This window comes from Phocoena sinus, chromosome 10 (genome assembly GCF_008692025.1).
Source record: "Phocoena sinus isolate mPhoSin1 chromosome 10, mPhoSin1.pri, whole genome shotgun sequence".
In the NCBI taxonomy this organism is placed as follows: Eukaryota; Metazoa; Chordata; class Mammalia; order Artiodactyla; family Phocoenidae; genus Phocoena; species Phocoena sinus.
In genome coordinates, this window is record NC_045772.1 from 21,430,887 (window position 1) to 21,449,583 (window position 18,697).

At 41.5% G+C, this 18,697-nt stretch overlaps 1 protein-coding gene across 2 annotated transcripts in view; it reads right to left on the reverse strand.

Annotated features, from left to right (window-relative positions):
- Positions 1-18,193, reverse strand: part of SLC17A8 (solute carrier family 17 member 8) — a 49,719-nt gene extending 31,526 nt beyond the window's left edge. For both annotated transcript variants that reach the window (XM_032646112.1, XM_032646111.1), the window contains exons 1-2: positions 18,093-18,193; positions 46-298 (exon numbers count right to left, since the gene is read on the reverse strand). In XM_032646112.1, coding sequence (XP_032502003.1) covers positions 46-298; positions 18,093-18,193 — 354 coding nt within the window. The remainder of the gene's footprint in view (positions 1-45; positions 299-18,092) is intronic.
- Between the last annotated feature and the right edge of the window lie 504 nt (positions 18,194-18,697).

Sequence of the window (18,697 nt, forward strand, 5' to 3'; positions counted from 1 at the left end):
ATACAGCCATGGCTGAAAGAACTCCCACCATAGACAGACACTGACCTGAATTTCCGGTTTTCCATCAACGTATATAGTGTTGTTGTTGACCATTTCCACAATGGCAACTCCAAGGTTGCACCGAATCCCAAAGGAAATGCAGAATCCCAGCCCGCTCATGATGGCAATGATGTAGCGCTTGGGGAGGCCACAGCAGTGGCAGTCACAGAGTGGGGGACTCTGCTTGGATGTCTGCACTGGCCTTCCTTCTTCATTCAGCTCAATGTTACCTTCTTCCTCACTGGTCCCATCAATTTTCCTACAGTGGAAAAAGAGAGAAAGACCAGGATTACAGAAAAAAACAAAGTGGACTACAAAAAAAGAAAAAGTGTACCAAGAAAGAAAACAGGAAACCCAGAGTAGGATGCAGCCTGCATTTTTTAACATCATCATCATCATTATTACTAAAATAAATTATAATGGCTAAAATTACTGATATTCTGGATATCATATTCCACCCTTATAGGCATTAAGTTGTTTTAATCTCATAACAACCACATGAGGTAGATCGTGTTATCTTGTCCTTTTCTACATGAGGAAGCTAAGTCATCTATGGTGGGATGCAAGCCCAAGTCCAGAGTTTGTGTCCTCAACAATATGCTCGGGACTTCCCTGGTGATGCAGTGGTTAAGAATCCGCCTGCCAATGCAGGGGACATGGGTTCAAGCCCTGGACCGGGAAGATCCCACATGCCATGGAGCAACTAAGCCCGTGTGCCACAACTACTGAGCCTGTGCTCTAGAACCCATGCACCACAACTACTGAGCCTGAATGTCACAACTACTGAAGCCCACGCACCTACAGCCCGTGCTCAGCAACAAAGAGAAGCCACCACATTGAGAAGCTCGTGCACCACAACGAAGAGTAGCCCTCACTCACCACAACTAGAGAAAGCCCATGCACAGCAACGAAGACCCAACCCAGCCAAAAATAAATAAATAAATTTATTAAAAAATATATATATGCTTTACTGAACTTCCTGCTGAAAGAGTATCCATAGACTTCATCCACATTGCATGACCCAGCTAACTATTATGTTTGACCTTAATTTTAATGTCACTTGAAGCTTTCTAAAAAGATATACAGTAGAAAATTAATGCAGATGTTTTTCTTTCTTCCTCTTTTTCTAAGTCTTAATAAAATACTAGATGGAGGTAGGGAGACACATTTTCTATCACAGCACACAACAAACTGGTTGTGTATCCTTTCTTCCTTAGGTGGTTCTTCTAAGGAGGTGATTCTCTGACAATTTTTAACCAGATGGTAGGATTTCTCACTGAGTTCTATAAATTCAGATTATGGTATATCTATTACAGTAAATTTACTCTCTTCTTTAAAGAAAAGAGTAATTGGGCAAACTGAACACAATCTGTCAATTATAACAGGAGCTGTATGCATCCTCTCACATATTGTAACCCTTCTGAGGATGCCCAATTAAGTTCCAAGTCTTTGTAAAAATAAGCAAAGCTTATACGTTTTCCTGAGCATCATATTCACTAATAGCTAATACAGACCAGACTGAAACACAAATAATTTGCCTACCAATTCACAGAAGAGATAATCTTGGTAGCTTTTTATGACTCAAGCAAATGAGGTTAAAGCACATGTAGAGAGAAGCAAATGTACTGGATTTAATCCAGTTCATCAAATATTTATTGAGTGCCAACTGTGTGTCAGGCACTGTGCTGAACGTTAGGGAACAATAAAGAAGGGGACATGGTCTCTGCCCTTCTTCAGTTCTTAGGCTGTTTGGAAAGAAAGACACATACACAAGCAGCTATAATTGCTGGATGATGTAGGTTTTGTTGAAATCAAGGTGAAGAGCAATAGTAAAACAGGAAAAGAGCTTTCATTTTCAATGTGTGAGCTCAGAGTGGTAGCTTAATAAATGTGCAAGAATATGGAAGTAATCAGAAGAGAACTTCAGCAACCTCCCTGTGTACCTATCTACCTACCTGTATTTATGCTAATTTGTTCTTCCTTTGTTCTATGGTTGTCCATGCTTCTAGCTAAGGCCAACCTCTCTCCCTGGGCACTAGATCTCATTGCCTCTCATCTACTCAAGGAAATTCCTACCTCATACTTAATCAATTATTTTTCCTCTCTACTAGATCATTATTATTGTCTACAAATATGCTCTTATTTGTCCCACATTAAAATTTGAAGTAAAAACACTTTCTCTTCCCGCTACTCCCCTATTTCTCACCTTCCTTTTATAAAAAAAAAAAAAACTTGGAAGTCACTGTCTTCACTTCCCTTTGTCCCATTCTCTCTTGGACCCACTCCAACCAGGTATCCCCCAACCTGTCCACCAAAACTGTTCTTCTTAAGGTCATCAATGCCCTCTACGTGGCTCAACCCAAAGGCTATTTTCAGTCCTCATCTATTCAACCTATCAGCATCACTTGACACTACTGATTATTCTTTCTTCCTTGACTACTTTGTTTCCTTCACAGAAACCACACTCACTTGGTGTTCCTCCTAATTCCCTGACCACTCCTTCTGTTTTATCCCTTAAGCTGATTCCCTACTTCCTCAACCTGTAAACACTTGGATACCCAGGACTCAGTTCATAGATCTCTTTTGTTTTTTATCTATACTTTCTGCCTCTGGGCTACAGATACCATGCATATGCTGACAGATCCCAATTTTCATATCTAGACTTATTTGACATCTTCTTGGACACACGATCAGCATCTCAAACTTAACATATCCAAACTGAGTTCCCCTAAAAGAAATTAATTCCTGAAGTCTTTCCCATCCCAGGTAATGACAAGTTTGTTCCTTTGGTTGCTCAGGCAAAAAACTTGGTGACATCCTGGATGCATTTCTTCTCCAATCTATGTCCAGTCTAGGAACCAGTGTCCCTTAGCTTTAATTTTTACTCTTCTTTTTACTTAGCTGTGTGACTTTGGTCTAGTTAACCTCTCTGGGCTTCAGTTTTCTCATCTGTAACCTGAGAATTATAATAATAGTTTCTTCTTCATGGGATTGTTCTTAGGATTGCCATAAGTGAATTATTATATTAGATCATTTAGAACAGAACTTGACACATGTGAAAACCCAATATATGCCAGCTATTTTTATTACATTAATCCTCATAACCATTCAATGAGTCCACTCTGCTGGGCTGAGCATTAATGCCATTTATTGTCATTTATATTGATGTCTAAGAGTTATTTGGATCATAAAACTGTTTATAATGTGCAGCCCCAGTGGTCATCACGAATTTCTGGCATCAGAACATATATAATTTGAATAGCATGGAAAACTAATGATCTAATATTGATACATTATTATAATAATATTAATATTCACTAGAACATGGATAATATATAACAACTACACTAATGTTTGTATGAAGAAAATTCAGTTCTTTCCCTCTGCCCTTTCCTCTCCCTACACTTTCATATAATGATCTTATTCTATGGTTAGAACAGCTCAGTGAGACAGGAAATCTAATGCTTCCATTTGACACAAATTATAACTGTAGTTCAGAAAGCAAGAGTGGATTGGCCAAGACCACAGAGCCAGTAAAGGGTAGGGGCAAGATGTGAAGCCTTTCTCCTGCCTTTCCAGCCAAGTTCCCTTTCATGTGAGTTTCCCAGCTCACCAGGCTGTGTTCTGTCTCCGTGATCTTCCTGAGTCACCTTGTCATCTCTTACTTTGTAGCCCAGTCACCATGGATGACCCAGTAGAGGAGAATACTTAAGAGAAAGGGCTCTGGAATGAGAGAAGCTGAATGCTGTTTCACCCGTGTGCCAGTTTCGTGACTTTGGCTCTAAGTTACTTGACCACTTTAAGCCACAATATTCTGGTATTAGTTTGCCAGAGCTGCCATATCAAAGTACCACAGACTGAGAGGTTTAAACAACAAAACTTTATTTTCTCACTGTTCTGGAGGCCAGAAGTCCAAGATTAGGGTATTGCCAAGCTTCCTTCTGAAGCTTCATTCCTTGGCTTGTAGATGTCTGTCTTCTCCTTGTATCTTCACATCATCTTCCCTCTGTGTATATCTGTGTCCCTCTGTGTCCAAATTTCCTCTTCTTATAAGGACACCAGTCACATGGGTTAGGGTCCAAACTAATTATCTCATTTTAATGTAATTGTCTCTTTAAAGACCCTATCTCCAAATACATATTCCTCACCAGGGATTAGATGAAGGCTGGGGGCTGCAATTATTGGGACACTACAAATTTCATCTGCTGATGTTTTTATATATATGGTAAGAACTTATTCACTGTGTAGTGTGTTTAAACATTTAAGTTTTATGAGCTAGTTCCTCCTTTAGAAGCTGACTATTCAACTTGTTCACTTTTTCTTTTTTTATAATAATTATCGGGTTATAAAAATAAGTTTATACTTTTGTGTTTTATCTGAAAGTAAGAAGCAGAAAAACTGCCTATAATTGCATAACATGGAGATAAGTATCAATACTTCAGTGTAATTCCTTCCTATCTTTATTAAAAATAAATAAACTGTTTTCCAACATACACACACAAAAAAAGTACCAGGAATTAGGACTTCAACATACAAATTTGGAGGGGACACAATTCAGTTCATAACAATCACCATCTCTAAAATGGGCTAATGATCATAGCTATGTCATAAGGTTGTTTTAATGATTAAATGATATGATGCATGTAAATTATTTAGTGCAGTGCCTGGTACATAAAAGAGCTTTCTATTAATACATGGTGAGTAGTATTATTATTGCTATTAATAAAATTGTTACCATTCACAAGCTTAGCATCTCTCTATACGCAAGCAGATGCTTTGGATGAAAAGTAACACAGACTAACATTCTCAGGCACTGTGGGGTCTTGAGGAGCTTAATTGAAGACAGACCCAGCTGCTGTGCTCTGAGTGCACCAGGGCTTTGGCTCGAGGACCACACTGTCACAGGCTGTTCTCCAGCAAGCACGGAGCACAGCAGTGATTTAAGGCAGACCCTTTCCTGCAAGAGGCAGGACTCCCCAGTGGCCTTGCCAAAACTTCCTAGTACCGTGGTAGAGTCTGAGACTCTTCCTACCTAAACTTTCTTCTTTCCCTCTCTCTTATGCAGATAGTGTGGTGGTCTGAATGCTCTCCCAGGCTCCCATAGCTCCTTCCCCTTCTCCCTCTCTTGTGCATCTATTCCAGTTTTAGCATCTGCTTCTTAGAGGACCTGAACCAACACAAGCACCCTCTGAGTGCATGGTGCCACCTGGGATGTCCTAAGAGCTTCCAGAGGGAGGACACAACAGCATGGGAGTAGATTTCCTTCAGTTTCAGTTTCTCTTGCCTGAAGTGGCAGCTGAGTCCGCAGGCTTCACGTGACCATGGGACCAGGAATGAGCATGGGTCAACAACTAGAGGAAGCTCCAGAGTTGTTTGTGACTCCTTTGCACATCCTGGGTGTGGCAGGAGGGGCACCCCTCTATCAACTGAAACTTCACTTCCACCAGAGTTAGATTTGGTTTGTTTTAAAAACAGAAAAATGGTGACACATTACTTGTACAGCCAAGTTGCTCAGAGAGGAAGATTCCGAACTACCTCACCCTGCTTAATAGAACAAACCAGGCTTTGTGGCAGTCAGTTAACCCAGGTTTGATTGCCAGCTCTGCCACATATATACTAGCTGTGTGACTCTGGGCAAGTAGCTTGGCCTTTCTGAATCTCACATTTCCTCATCTGTAAAATGAATATAATATTTATCTCACAGAGCTGTTGTTAAGATTAAATGAGCCTACAATACCAAGAGGAAAATATTACCACCAGTAAACAGGTAGGTATTGCTTCAGTGTTAGGGACTGTACCATCCCTGATCCTGCCTAAGTGTTTTATACTTTCCTCTATGAGGGCACTTATCACATGGAGTTAGTTATTTGTTGTCATCAGCACAGTAGGTGTGGAGTAAGTATGTGTTGATTTGAGAATATGAATGAATGAAGTTCTCTCCGATAGATTGTGAGCATGCTGAGGGCAGGAGCCATTTCTTCCTCATCTTTATTCCTAGGGCTCAGTACGGTGCCTGGACTCATGAATCCCTAGTCAACTGAATGGAACTGAGGGATCAATTTTGGGCATCACTCCTGACTTACAGCTTTTACAGACAGAGGTAAGCATCTATTCATCCCTGCCCAGTGACAAGCTATTTTTTTTAAAGGGGTTTGGGGTTAAAAGAATAAGTGAGAAAAAGGAACTCCCTTCTTACGAAGTAGAGGACTTCAATCATGCATAAGTGCTGCTTATCATATTTGGTTTTCTATTGATGTTTGCCTGCAGCTGGTCTTTTAGATCAGAGAATCTTCATTCTTTCTAGGGTGACATTCATCGTTGCTGTTTCTCCAAATACAGATAGCTGCAGTCTGTGGGCTGGGCTGCTAGCTCTTTATATACTAGACAAGTACAGGCCCACGGTTCACAAAAACAACTGTCCAGTAAACAATCAAGCCCCAGGATTATAATTGCTTAAGATATGCTAACTGGCCTTTAAGTACCTGCAGAACTATACTTCCAATTCAAATGTTCCAGTAATCATGGAGATTTGGTTTTGTTTTGCAGGTAATGGGTTCTATATAAGGAGCACAAATTGAATAGAACTAAAGATCATTTTATGACTTTAAAAAGTTTATTTACTTACTCTTTTTTTTTAAAGATTTTTTTTTTTTTTTTTTTTTTTGCGGTACGCAAGCATGTGGGATCTTCCTGGACCGGGGCACGAACCCGTGTCCCCTGCCTCGGCAGGCGGACGCTCAATCACTGCGCCACCAGGGAAGCCCTGTGAACCATTTTTAAAGTATTTATTGAATTTGTTACAATATTGCTTCTGTTTTATGTTTTGGTTTTTTGGCCACAAGGCATGTGGGATCTTAGCTCCCTGACAAGGGATCAAACCCGGACCCCTGCCTTGGAAGGTGAAGTCTCAACCACTGGACCACGAGGGAAGTCCCTTTATTTACTTAAGTCCTAACCCCCAGCACCTCAGAATGTGACTATATTTGGAGAAAGGGCCTTTAAAGAGGTAATTAACATTAAATAAGGGTCCATATGGGTGGGCCCTAATCCAATACGACTTGTGTCATTACAAGAGGAGGAAACCTGGACACACAAAGGGACCCCAGGAGAGCACATCACCAGAGTAAAGGTCCTGTGAGGACACAGAAAGAAGGCAGCCATCTACAAGCCAAGAGGAGAGGCCTCAGAGGAAACCAAGCTTGCCAACACCTTGATTTTGGAGCTCCAGCTTCCAAAACTATGAGAAAATAAGTTTCTACCCAGTCTGTGGCACTTTGTTTTGGCAACCAGAGCAGACTAATACAGTATTCTAATTTGCCTTCCAAAGGCTCACGTTTACATTAGCTTGTTTTTCACATAATCATCCAGCCGCTACTCTACTGGAAAAAGGAAGGAAGTTGAAGGATATGGACTACCTTCTACACTGCAGGCACCCCATAAGAGAGAGGGAGAGATCTTCAAAACAATCTTGAGAAGTAGGATTTATCCCCATCTTACAGCTCAGAAGACCAAAACTCAAAAAACAAACAAACAAAAAACCTTGCCCAGGAGTCACCCAGTTGCAGTGGGTGAGGTGAAAACATAATCCAGATTTGATATCAAGCCTGATCCTACATAGGAACTAATCAGAAAGCACCTTAAAAATATTAAGTGCGTCACCTAAATAGATGTTCTTTAAAGGTTCTAGAGAAGCAGTATTGAAGAGGGATTAAGAGAAATACTGTATGATATCACTTACATGTGGAATCTAAAAAATACAACAAACTAGTGAATAAAACAAAGAAGAAGCAGACTCACGGATACAGAGAACAAACTAGTAGTTCCAGTGGGGAGAGGGAAAGGGGGAGGGGAAATATAGGGGTAGAGGGAAAGAAGGGATATTATGGGATTATATGAAATCATGTGTGTGAAACTTTTGAAAATTATAAAGCACAGTAGAATTTAAAGAATTTTTCATTTAGTTAAAAAAACCAATTAAAAAAAAGAGACAGGGGCTTCCCTGGTGGAGCAGTGGTTGAGAGTCCGCCTGCCGATGCAGGGGACACGGGTTCGTGCCCCGGTCCGGGAGGATTCCACATGCCGCGGAGCGGCTGGGCCCGTGAGCCATGGCCGCTGAGCCTGCGCGTCCAGAGCCTGTGCTCCGCGACGGGAGAGACCACAGCAGTGAGAGGCCTGCGTACCGCAAAAAAAAAGAGACAGAACATGCTCTGTAGTCAGGCAGTCCTGGTCCAAAGCTGAGTCTGGTATTTATTAGCTGTGTAACCTTGAGCAAGTTACTTAACCTAACTGAGCCTCAGTTCCATGAATGGAGGATAGAACTATTGTGAGCACTAAATAAGATAAAGTTTATAAAGCACTTGATAAATAATCGATAAATGGAAACTTCCAAAGGAAGGAGGAGGGACTTAAAGTCTGACTCCCAGAGCTAGGTTAGGATTTGAAATAGGATCTCATCAGTGTGGCTTTCAGTGCTCCAGATTCCAAAGGATCTCAAGAAAATGCACCTGGTCAACTCCCACCCAGCCAATACTCTCACAGTACCTGTTTTGGTGTATTTTTTAAAGATATTATTTGCCTCTTCCAATAGACTATAAACTCATAAAGTCTGGAACCAAGTATCCCTAGTACCCAGCATAGTTCCATAGATTTTGAGGTGTTAACCTCTGCTGTTTTTGTTTTCCTCCTGGAGTTTCACTCTTTCCTGTGCCCTCATAAAAGCAGAGAGTCAGTACGCCTTACCCAATCAGGGAATGATAAGAAGGGGATAAAGATGGTGGGGCAGGAGGATGTGGAACTCGTCCCCTGCCCCCACCTTATCCCATGAACACGTACGTCATAAATACATCTACATGTGGAACAATTCTCACAGGAAACTGGCAGAAAGACTCCTATACAACCAAGGCTGAAAGAAAGATCCACATAGGATCGAGTAGGAAGGGAAGACAAGTGATCAAGTCAAGACCTGTGACCCAGGGAGGGGACTCAGAGGAAAAGGGAGATCACACAAGCAGACATATTGGGTGCCCCAGTCCTGGAGTCCAACACAGGGAAGACAAGTCTTCTTGGCTGGTTGGAGGTCCAGTGGGAAAATGGACAGCAGGGAAAAAAGACTTAGACTCTATGCTTGCTTATTCCAAAAGCCTAAGCTACAGTGACGAAGCAAAAGCCCAATGGCCACATCTGGCCCATAGACATGTTTTTTGTATGGTATGATGCATGTATAGAGTTTTGGGGCTTTTTTTTCCAGAATTTGGATGAATTGCCAGAGTTTAAAAGTCGGGAGATTGCTCCAAAAACAAACAAACAAAAACGCTTGGATTTCTGGCTTATTTTGAAAACTATAAGTCTGGAATTATTAGGTCCACATTCTCTCATGGCTATAATTGACTCTCCTTTTAAGTACAGTCCCCACCACTCTCTACTGTCACCCCAACACTGAGCTCAGTTGCCATTTAACATTACACTAGCACTGTTGCTTTCCTTAAAGTTAAGAGGAAAGGAAAACATATTTTGTACTCATATCTCTATCAGATGAAGAAAAATAGCTATGTTAGCTATGATGTAGACTCGGCCAAATCAGAAGTGTGTGTGTGAGATTTAGGTGCCAAAGGAAGTAACGAGAGGAGGATGCAGTATGCAGGGGAAATGTCAATGCAAATGGTGACACATGCAATGGTGGGGGTAGCTGGTTCCTCTGTGACTCTGGCAGAATTCTGGAACATAATTAGTACCTAGAGACAAGCATTGGTAGTGGCTTTGCTTTATCTAGAACATTCTAGTGATATGACATAATATGTTCTCTGTTGCCTTTTTACTGCAGGTAGAGTGTCCAGATCTGGTCCTCCCAAGGAGTCTGAAAGCTTACTAGTGTGCTTTACTAAATTTCATTCCACCTTAGCTAGAGTGGATTCTCATAGTTCCGCATAGTTCTTTGTGGAAGTAGAGACTATTTCTGTGTGTTGGCATCTAAAATGTGTCTTTGTCATAAAATACAATGTGGCCTGCTTCACTCTATAGGTACTGAGTCTATGGTCCTAGCACTAACCTTGAAGAAGCACTTAGAGGACTTGGTTATTGTAAAGATATTTGTGGGAAATTGGGGAAAGAGAAAATAAGCCCTAGATAAGGAAATCTACTGCCAGACTAGGAGAAGATAAGAGATGGTTAGAAGAGAGAGGCTAAGGGTCTAAAAGCTGAAGGGTCCTGTGCCCTGCTGCTTGGAAAGACCCCTGAGGTGGGGAGTCCTTAAGAGAATGTCGTTCTAGGAAGCAAACCCTAAGAATGAGATCTTAGAGTTTGATAGCTCACTAACTGGCTGGGAGTGAGGACCCCAACACTGGCGGTAGGTGAATGTTGATAGTTCCCAGTATGTGGTACCAGTGCAAATGCTGAGACTTTCAACTGTGGTGAACTGGGCTGGGATACAGGTGGAAGGGGATGCAGTGGTTCACGCAATACCTCTGGTACTTGGGAGGTATAGGAGAGATAGCAATTTCTCCACAGAGTTGAGTGGCTATTGTTAAATGCCACTGATGCCCTGAAGAAAGAAAATCACAGGATTGGGGCAATCAATTACCAATTTAAAAGAAAAAGTGAGCATCTGTCACTTCCTTGTCAGCCTTTAAAGAGACCCTCATCTCCTGCAGTTGGAGGGCAGACATAATTGAAGATCAGGCACAAGACTTCATTGTAAAAATGGCAGAATCCCCTCTGGGTGGGGGCTGGACTTAGTGACTTGCTTCCAAAGAATAGAGCATGGAAAGAGAAGATACCTGGCAAACACTTCCTTAACCAAGCAATCAGGGTTAGCATCACTAGTGATAAGTTATGTTGATACAATGTACCCCTCCCCCATATGATGTGATGAGAAAAGCATTTCACCTTTGTAGCGTTCTTCCTAAAAACTCACAATCCTAGTCTAATCATGACAGAAATATCAGACAGCTCAAACTGAGGAACATTCAACAAAATACCCAACCAGTATTCCTCAAAACCGTTCAAGTCACGAAAAACAAGAAAAGGCTGAGAAAGAGTCACAGATCAGAGGAGACATGATGACTAAGAGCAGTGTGGTATCCTGGATTGGATCCTGGAACAGGAAAAAAGACATTAATGGAAAAACTAATGAAATTTTAATGAAGTGTTGGAGTTGAATTAGTAATGCATCGATGTTGGTGTCTTAGTTTTGACAACCGTTCCATAATAATGTAAGATGTTAAAATTAGAGGAAACCAATAAGGAGTAAATAGAAAAGCTCTGTACTATATTTGCAACTTTCCTGTGAATCTAAAATTATTCCAAAACAAAAACTTAGTTTTTAAAAAAAAATAGCAGAACTCCAGAGAAGGTAGAATTCTGAGGCTGGGGAGGTCTCTTACACCCAAGCTGAGATCCTGATAAGAAATGGCATCCTAAGAACTTGGGATGCTAGGATACCCGAGTACTGGGTTAAAGGGTAGATGCACCTGAACATCTAAAGCCCTAGATTCCTCTGAACCCTCTGGACCTGCAGATGCAGCCATGCTTCTTTTTGGAAGACCGATGTCCCTCCTCCTTTTACTTGAAAACTAGCCTCAAACGGAGCAGGTGATTTATGAGATGACGCTGATGCTCTTCAAGATCTGCTCCCACCTCCCTTTCTGACCACCAAACCGCTAATTAGCACCGAGTACCAGGCTGGAAAAGATTAGGCAAATATTGGGTGTGCCTGCCAATGAAGGGAGGGGTTATACACCAAGAAACAAGCAGGATCTGACTAACATTTACCAGCAGGAAGCAGAAAAGTATGCCTGGGGATGGTTTCTGAACGTGCTGGCTCTGAGGGAGATGTAGGGGTAATAAAATTGGATCAGGAAGAGTTTGTCAATATGAAAGTTAGGTTGAATTATGTTGCCTTCAAAGGATAAGTTCAAGTCCTAACTCCTGATACCTGTGAACCCGACCTTACTTGGAAATGGGTTCTTTGAAGATGTAATCAAGTTAAAACAAGGTCACACTGGATTACTGCAGACCCTAATCCAATGACTGGTGTCCCTATAAAAAGAGGGAGCTTTGAACACACAGACAGAGAAACCCAGGGGGAGAAGGCCATTTGACCACAGAGGCAGAGACTGGAGTGATGTGTCTACAAGCCGAGGAAGGCCAAGGATTCACCAGCAACCACCAGAAGCGAGGAAGAGGCAAAGATGAATCCTCCCTCAGAGCCTTCAGAGAGAGCATGGCCCTGCTGACAGCTTGAGTCTGGGCTTCCAGAACTGTGAGAGAATAACTTGGAGCCACCAAGTTTGTGGTGTTTTGTTACAGCAGCCCTAGGAAACTAATGCAGGGGGCATTCCCCCATGACACAGGATTTAACATCCTGGCAAAGGCCAAGAAAAATGACTCTAATGAGCTCTTAGTGTGGCTCTCAGAAGCTTAGACAAAGTAGAGATGCCAAGAGGAGGCTGATGACTTTAAAAACATAATTGTGCATTAATTTCTAGTAATCAGTGCATTGTGGTCAGAGATTAGGGCCGCTATGATTTTTTAAATAACTTGAGAGCTTCTTGGGGTTCAGTAATTGAGCAGAGCACATCTTTGAAGTAGATTTGACTATCAGTGACTTCCTCCTTTCAGTCTGACCATGAGTGAATTCCCCCTGTGAACGAGAACCCGAGGAAGCCAATTTATGGCAAAGGAGGTATCTCAGAGGTACATGACAATGGGATCCACTGGCTCTACCACATAACCCCCACCTTCCAGGAGCTGGCTACTTGCCAGAGCTGAGGAAGCCTCTTAAAGAAGCAGCTGAGGCATCAGCTTAGAGATAAATTTCTGTGAGGATAGGGTGCTACCCTTCTGGGTGCAGTATATTCCATAAATCAACAATTATTGTATGGTACTCTGCCCCCAATAGGTAGAATACATGGGTCTGAGAAACAAGGGGTTAGAAGCAGGGGTGGCCCCACTAACCATCATTCCCGGTAACCCACTTGAGGGCTACCTCATCTCTTCAACTTTAGGCTCTGTGGATCCAGAAGTCCTAATCCCGAAGAAGAATTCTTCCACTTGGGAATACAATGAAAATCCCATTAAGTATATGGCTATGACTGCTGCCCAGTCATTTGGGGTCCTCACACCAAGAGCAAAAGGGAAGGCCAGGGGTCACCACTGTAGCAAGGGAAATTGGTCCTGATCCGCAGGATGAGTTAGGACCGTTGCGTCATCACAGGAGCAAGAAGACATATGTTTGGCATTCAGGGCATGCACTAAAACATCTCCTGATATTGCCTTGTCCAGTGTAACTCAAATACAGCAACCATAACTGGTAAGGGTATGTTAACCAGGGCATTAGACCCCTCAGGGATTGAGGACTGGATCAACCCACAAGGCAAGTTAACAGAAGTGAGGGGACTCGAGAACGGGTGGGAAGGAGGGACCAGCCAGAGCAAAGAGAGCTAGTGCATCCCACCAACTCTTCTCCTGAAGGTTCCTCAGGAATTATGACCACAGGGTCTTGGAGAAGCTGGACCTGGATGGAGTGAACTGAATGTGCGAAGCAAGTGGATCTGTATGGTGCAATGAGTGCACAGCCCAGGTCCCTTTTCTCAAGCCAGCACACTTCTACAGCTGCTAATCGTTTGCAACTGCTCACTTCTTAGGAGAACTGCCCACCACTACATGGCCTCCATTATAAACCTCCATCTCTGCTGGGGTACCCACAGTCAATGACTGACTGATGCAGAGACATAAAAGATTGGTCCCTTTGCTCAAAGGGACAACCCAGTGCCAGTTATGCCCCAGAGCTTTCCACTGTGACCTGGCCCCTGTGCGTTACCTGAGATCACATCTTTGTTTCGTTTTCTCCTTTCCTATCCTGCTTTACTTCCTCTCTCCCAATTTTTCCAGGAAGAGCTCTCCTCAATAAATCACATCCAGACACACACATCCCAATGTTCACTGAAGCACTATTTACAATAGCCAGGTCATGGAAACAACCTAAATGTCCATCAACAGAGGAATGGATAAAGAAGATGTGATACATATATACAATGGAATATTACTCAGCCATGAAAAGGAACGAAAGTGGGTCATTTGTAGAGATGTGGATGGACCTAGAGACTGTCATACCGAGTGAAGTAAGTCATAAGGAGAAAAACCCACAAGGCAAGTTAACAGAAGTGAGGGGACTCGAGATCGTATATTAACGTACCCACGTATAATATCGTATATTAACACACATATGTAGAATCTAGAAAAATGGTATAGATGATCTTATTTGCAAAGCAGAAATAGAGACACAGACGTAGAGAACAAACGTATGGATACCAAGGGGGAAGGGTATGAATTGGGATTGACATATACACATTATTGATGCTAGGTATAAAATAGATAACTAATGAGAACCTACTGTAAAGCACAGGGAATTCTACTCTATGCTATGTGGTGACCTAAATGGGAAGGAAATCTAAAAAAGAGGGGATATATATATACGTATAGCTGATTCACTTCACTGTATAGTATAAACTAACACAACATTGTAAAGCAACTATACTCCCATAAAAATTAATTCAAAGGAAAAAACAAAAGCTGGCACAGGAACGGGTCCAGGGAGCTCCAGTAAGAGTGCAGAGTGTGGCTGGAGTGGGGTGAGACAGGCAGTGAAGGTCAGAGATGAAGTCAGATTTCTCAAAGTCCTACAGATCAGGTAGGACCTTGAAGGCCATTGAAAGGACACTGGCTTTCACTCTGAGTGAGGTGGGAAACTGGGTGAGGGGCAGGCCTTAGTGGTGAGCAGGGGAGAGATGCTATCTGTTTTAATAGAATCACCCTGACTGCAACCATGGGAGCAAGCTGCCTGAGGTTGTGCAGGCAGAAAGTAAATGATGTCACGGCAATTGGAATCCAGGATCACCTGATCTCAGAGCCTGGTCTCACAGACTAGCCTTTGTCTATGGAGCAGACAGTGCACGGCTGGTACATACATTCAATACACAACCGCTGAATGCTGAAGATGTACACAATACAGGGATTGGTACCATCACTTTAAAGGGGAGATATGAACACCTAAAAGGAGATCAGACTCTCGCTCAATCTCCCTTGGGGAAAGCCTTCCATACTATAACTAATTAGGATAAAAGCGCATGCTTCCCTGAAGATCCAGAGGTTGCTGGCTACTTGGCAGCCCAAGTAAGTCCCTAAGCCTAAGTGAGTGGTTAAATTTCAAGACAGCAAGTGGGAAGAGCGGACAGTTGGAGTGCAGCATAGGGTAATGATTAAGAATGGCGGGCAGAAATGTCTGGTCTGAAACCCAGCTCTGCCACTTATAAGCTGTGGGCAATTGACTTAACCTCTCTGTGCCTCAGTTTTCTCATCTGTAAAACCGTGATTATAATCGTCCCTACCTCACAGGATTGTTAATAGAATTAAATAATTTTACGGTACCTGGAACATACTAAGTGTTTATTATTATCATTTATTACACATAAGCAATTAGAGGGTACTCATATTATCATCTAAGTTGGAAAAAATCTGTATATCAGTTTTTGGACATGAATTTCCAAATGTAATGCTGTCTACCTGTTCCAATACTGGACGATAAGTGAATGCATCATCTTTCTTCCTACATTTGAAAACTATTATTGTACCTTTAGCTGATGAATTGTTCAGCTGCTTCTTATCAATGACTGTCTTTAGAAAGATTAATAATGCCTGACTCTAATCAGCCCCATGTGCAAACTTCAGATGTTTCCTGTGCATCTGTCACTCCCCTGACCAAGAGGAACACTCTGTGATCAAAAAACATCTAAAAACGCCATCTACATGATGACCTCAGCCTTAAACATTATTAGACATTTATGATTTATACTGATTGCTAAGTTAGAAAGTCGGGATTTCTAACTTCCCAATATTCCTGCCCCTTACAAAACAGAAAACAGTTCTTTAAGGTCTTTTTTTTTTTTTTTTTTCACATTGGATTCCATCAACTGGTTTTATGTAAAAATCAATGAGGGGAGGGAATGTCCATTACATGCCAGGCTCTGGGCAAGGCACTTTATATATAATTATCTTATAGACTTGAGGTTAACACCAAGTGCATGGCAGAGCTGTTTTTGTTGGAGGAGCCCTAATTCTGGAGCATTGCTCAAAGACCACTAGAGCTGAGGATCCATCAACTTAGATCGACGGTCAATTAATGCCTTTTTTTCCCCTTCCTTTGCCAATCGTGTCTCTCTAGGGATCAGTGAAAGAAGAGGTGCAAGTTTGGCTTTATTTATTCTAAAAACATTCATTCTACAATTATGACGACAATGATAGTATCTAGCATTCATTTAGTGTATTCTCTGTCTCCAGAACTGGGCTAGCTGCTTTTTTATTGTTCCATGATGCAGTTCTGAGGAAACTCTTCAGAGTCCTAGACACATAACTTAATTTGGGGTTGAGCTCACACAACTTGGAAATTACTAATTTTGTTATATCCCTAAGTAAACCAATCTGGTAAACAAAAGGATCTTCAAGTTTGGATCATCCAATCAAACACAGTAAAACCAGCATTTAGGTTAAGTCCCTTACTGAAAAAAGTGATTAAATTTTAAAAGACAATGTTGGAAAAGAACACTCCTAAGTACTTTTGGTTGAGTATTTTATAAACTAAGGCACAGAGTTTGGTGATTGTAATGGTGACTAGTCCAAAGTCGTGGTTTTTATTCCTGACTTTGTCAGATTCCTTTGTCATCACTTGAATATGCCAATTAAGCCACTGTGCCTTCCTTTTGCATTTTTAATCAAATGAACACCACCATACGATGTTACCTGGGAGTGCTCAATGGAAGGATAAAACACTCTTAAAAGAATAGGTTATTGTAATCATTTCCTATGCTTGGCTGGTTTATCCTGCTGTCACTGAGGTAGGTTTTCATCTATACATGATAATTCAGTGTAGTTCTGATGGAAAGTTTTTTGTTTTTAATTACCAAAATAATAAGGTGCCCAACCCAGTTCTCCTGCTAAGCTCATCAAGAGTGATACAATGGAAAATTTAACACTGACAGGAGCCCCTGTGTTGTAAAATACAAGAAGTGGAATGAATCTCAGTGTGCCTAGAAATAGTCCTTCAAATGCTAGTTTTTAAATTTAAGAGAAAACATAGATAGAAAAGTTAAAAGAAGATGCTAGGTGGCATTTTTCACTCACCAGGATTAGAAATAATCATAAAAAACTTATCAAGGATATTTTCACATTTATTTATGTCAGAGAGATTAAAGGAGTCATTTTACCTTGTACATAAGGACTGCTTATTAATTCATCTATAAGACCTAGGAAGGCATTTACTATGTCTACTTTTAAAAATCACAAATTAAAATATCACATCATTTCATTCATTTATGGCAAACTCTCTTCCAATGGTAATATATTTTACTTTTTAAAAAAAGATTTATTTTTTGGTTTGGACAAAAACATTCAATTCAGTGATAGTACTTAACACTTTCCCACTTAATCATGTAAGACTTTCTGCTTTAAATACTAATTTTTTAAGTTACTTTCTTCACACCATTGTGTAATTATCTTTCTCTTTGAAAACTACCCAATCAAGAACCACTTTATATAGTGTATATTACAAGCTACACAATTTGCAAATACCTAATTTTCATTTATAGTGAAAAATGAAGTGAAAACTTCTTAAAAATTATTTCAGCTCAGAGCATAACCATATAAAGTGGTTCCTGATTTTGTTATTAGTATTGAATTAACATGAAACATTATCTCCCTAAATCTTTTCTAATTCAATGCCAAACACACAATAATGCAATATTACCATCTCCAATAAGTGCTAATCCTACTGTATAAGTAGAATGTTTGTCTTGATGTTTTCCTAATTCAACCTTACCGTTTTCATGCATCTTTTCCTCTAGGCACATAGTCTGTTGGAGCAAGAAGGGGCTCCAGAAGCCCTTTAATCTGACCCACTCACTCCTTTTTTAAATGTGGCTTTAAAAACATGAGGCATACTCTTTCAAACACCAGCAATGTGAAGCTACTTGGAAAGAAACCTAAAGTTTGCATTCAAACTTTACCTTTGTAAAATCCCCAACGAATCCCCCACAGCATTCTTCACTCCTTCCTTTCCAGGTTTCAGAAATTTTTCTTTGAAGGTATCAAATGCTTTAAAAGGCATTTTGAAAAGGGGGTATCTCCAAGCCGTCAACAGTCAGTCTCGGAAATTGTCATCCTTTCTCATTTCCAGCGTGGGGACCACTCTGCTTTCCTCGATGAACCCCTGGAAGTCAGTTCTCATACAGGTGACTACTAAAAATCAAAAAGAAGATGAAACCGAGCCCAGATCTTTCAAGATGAGACAACACCCCCTGCCAAAAAAAGGAGAGGCCAAGTGGTGTGTGACTGGGAATTCGGCCCCTCTCAGCTCCCAGCTCGGCAGCAGCCTGTGGTGCTGTCTCAGGCAGCCACTCTCAGGCTGAGCGCAGCCGGGCTCCTGCCCTGGGCTGCAGCTGGAGAAGCTAAAGTGGGCTCCAGCCCACGAGGTGTCCCGAGACCAGCGACAGCATCTGCTGCCTATCTCCAGCCCCTCCTGCTGCTTCAGACCACATTCCCCTCCTGGCTCACTCGGCTCAGCTGTGGCTTTCCCTGAGTGATCCTTTCCCAGGTGATGCCATAGTAACCA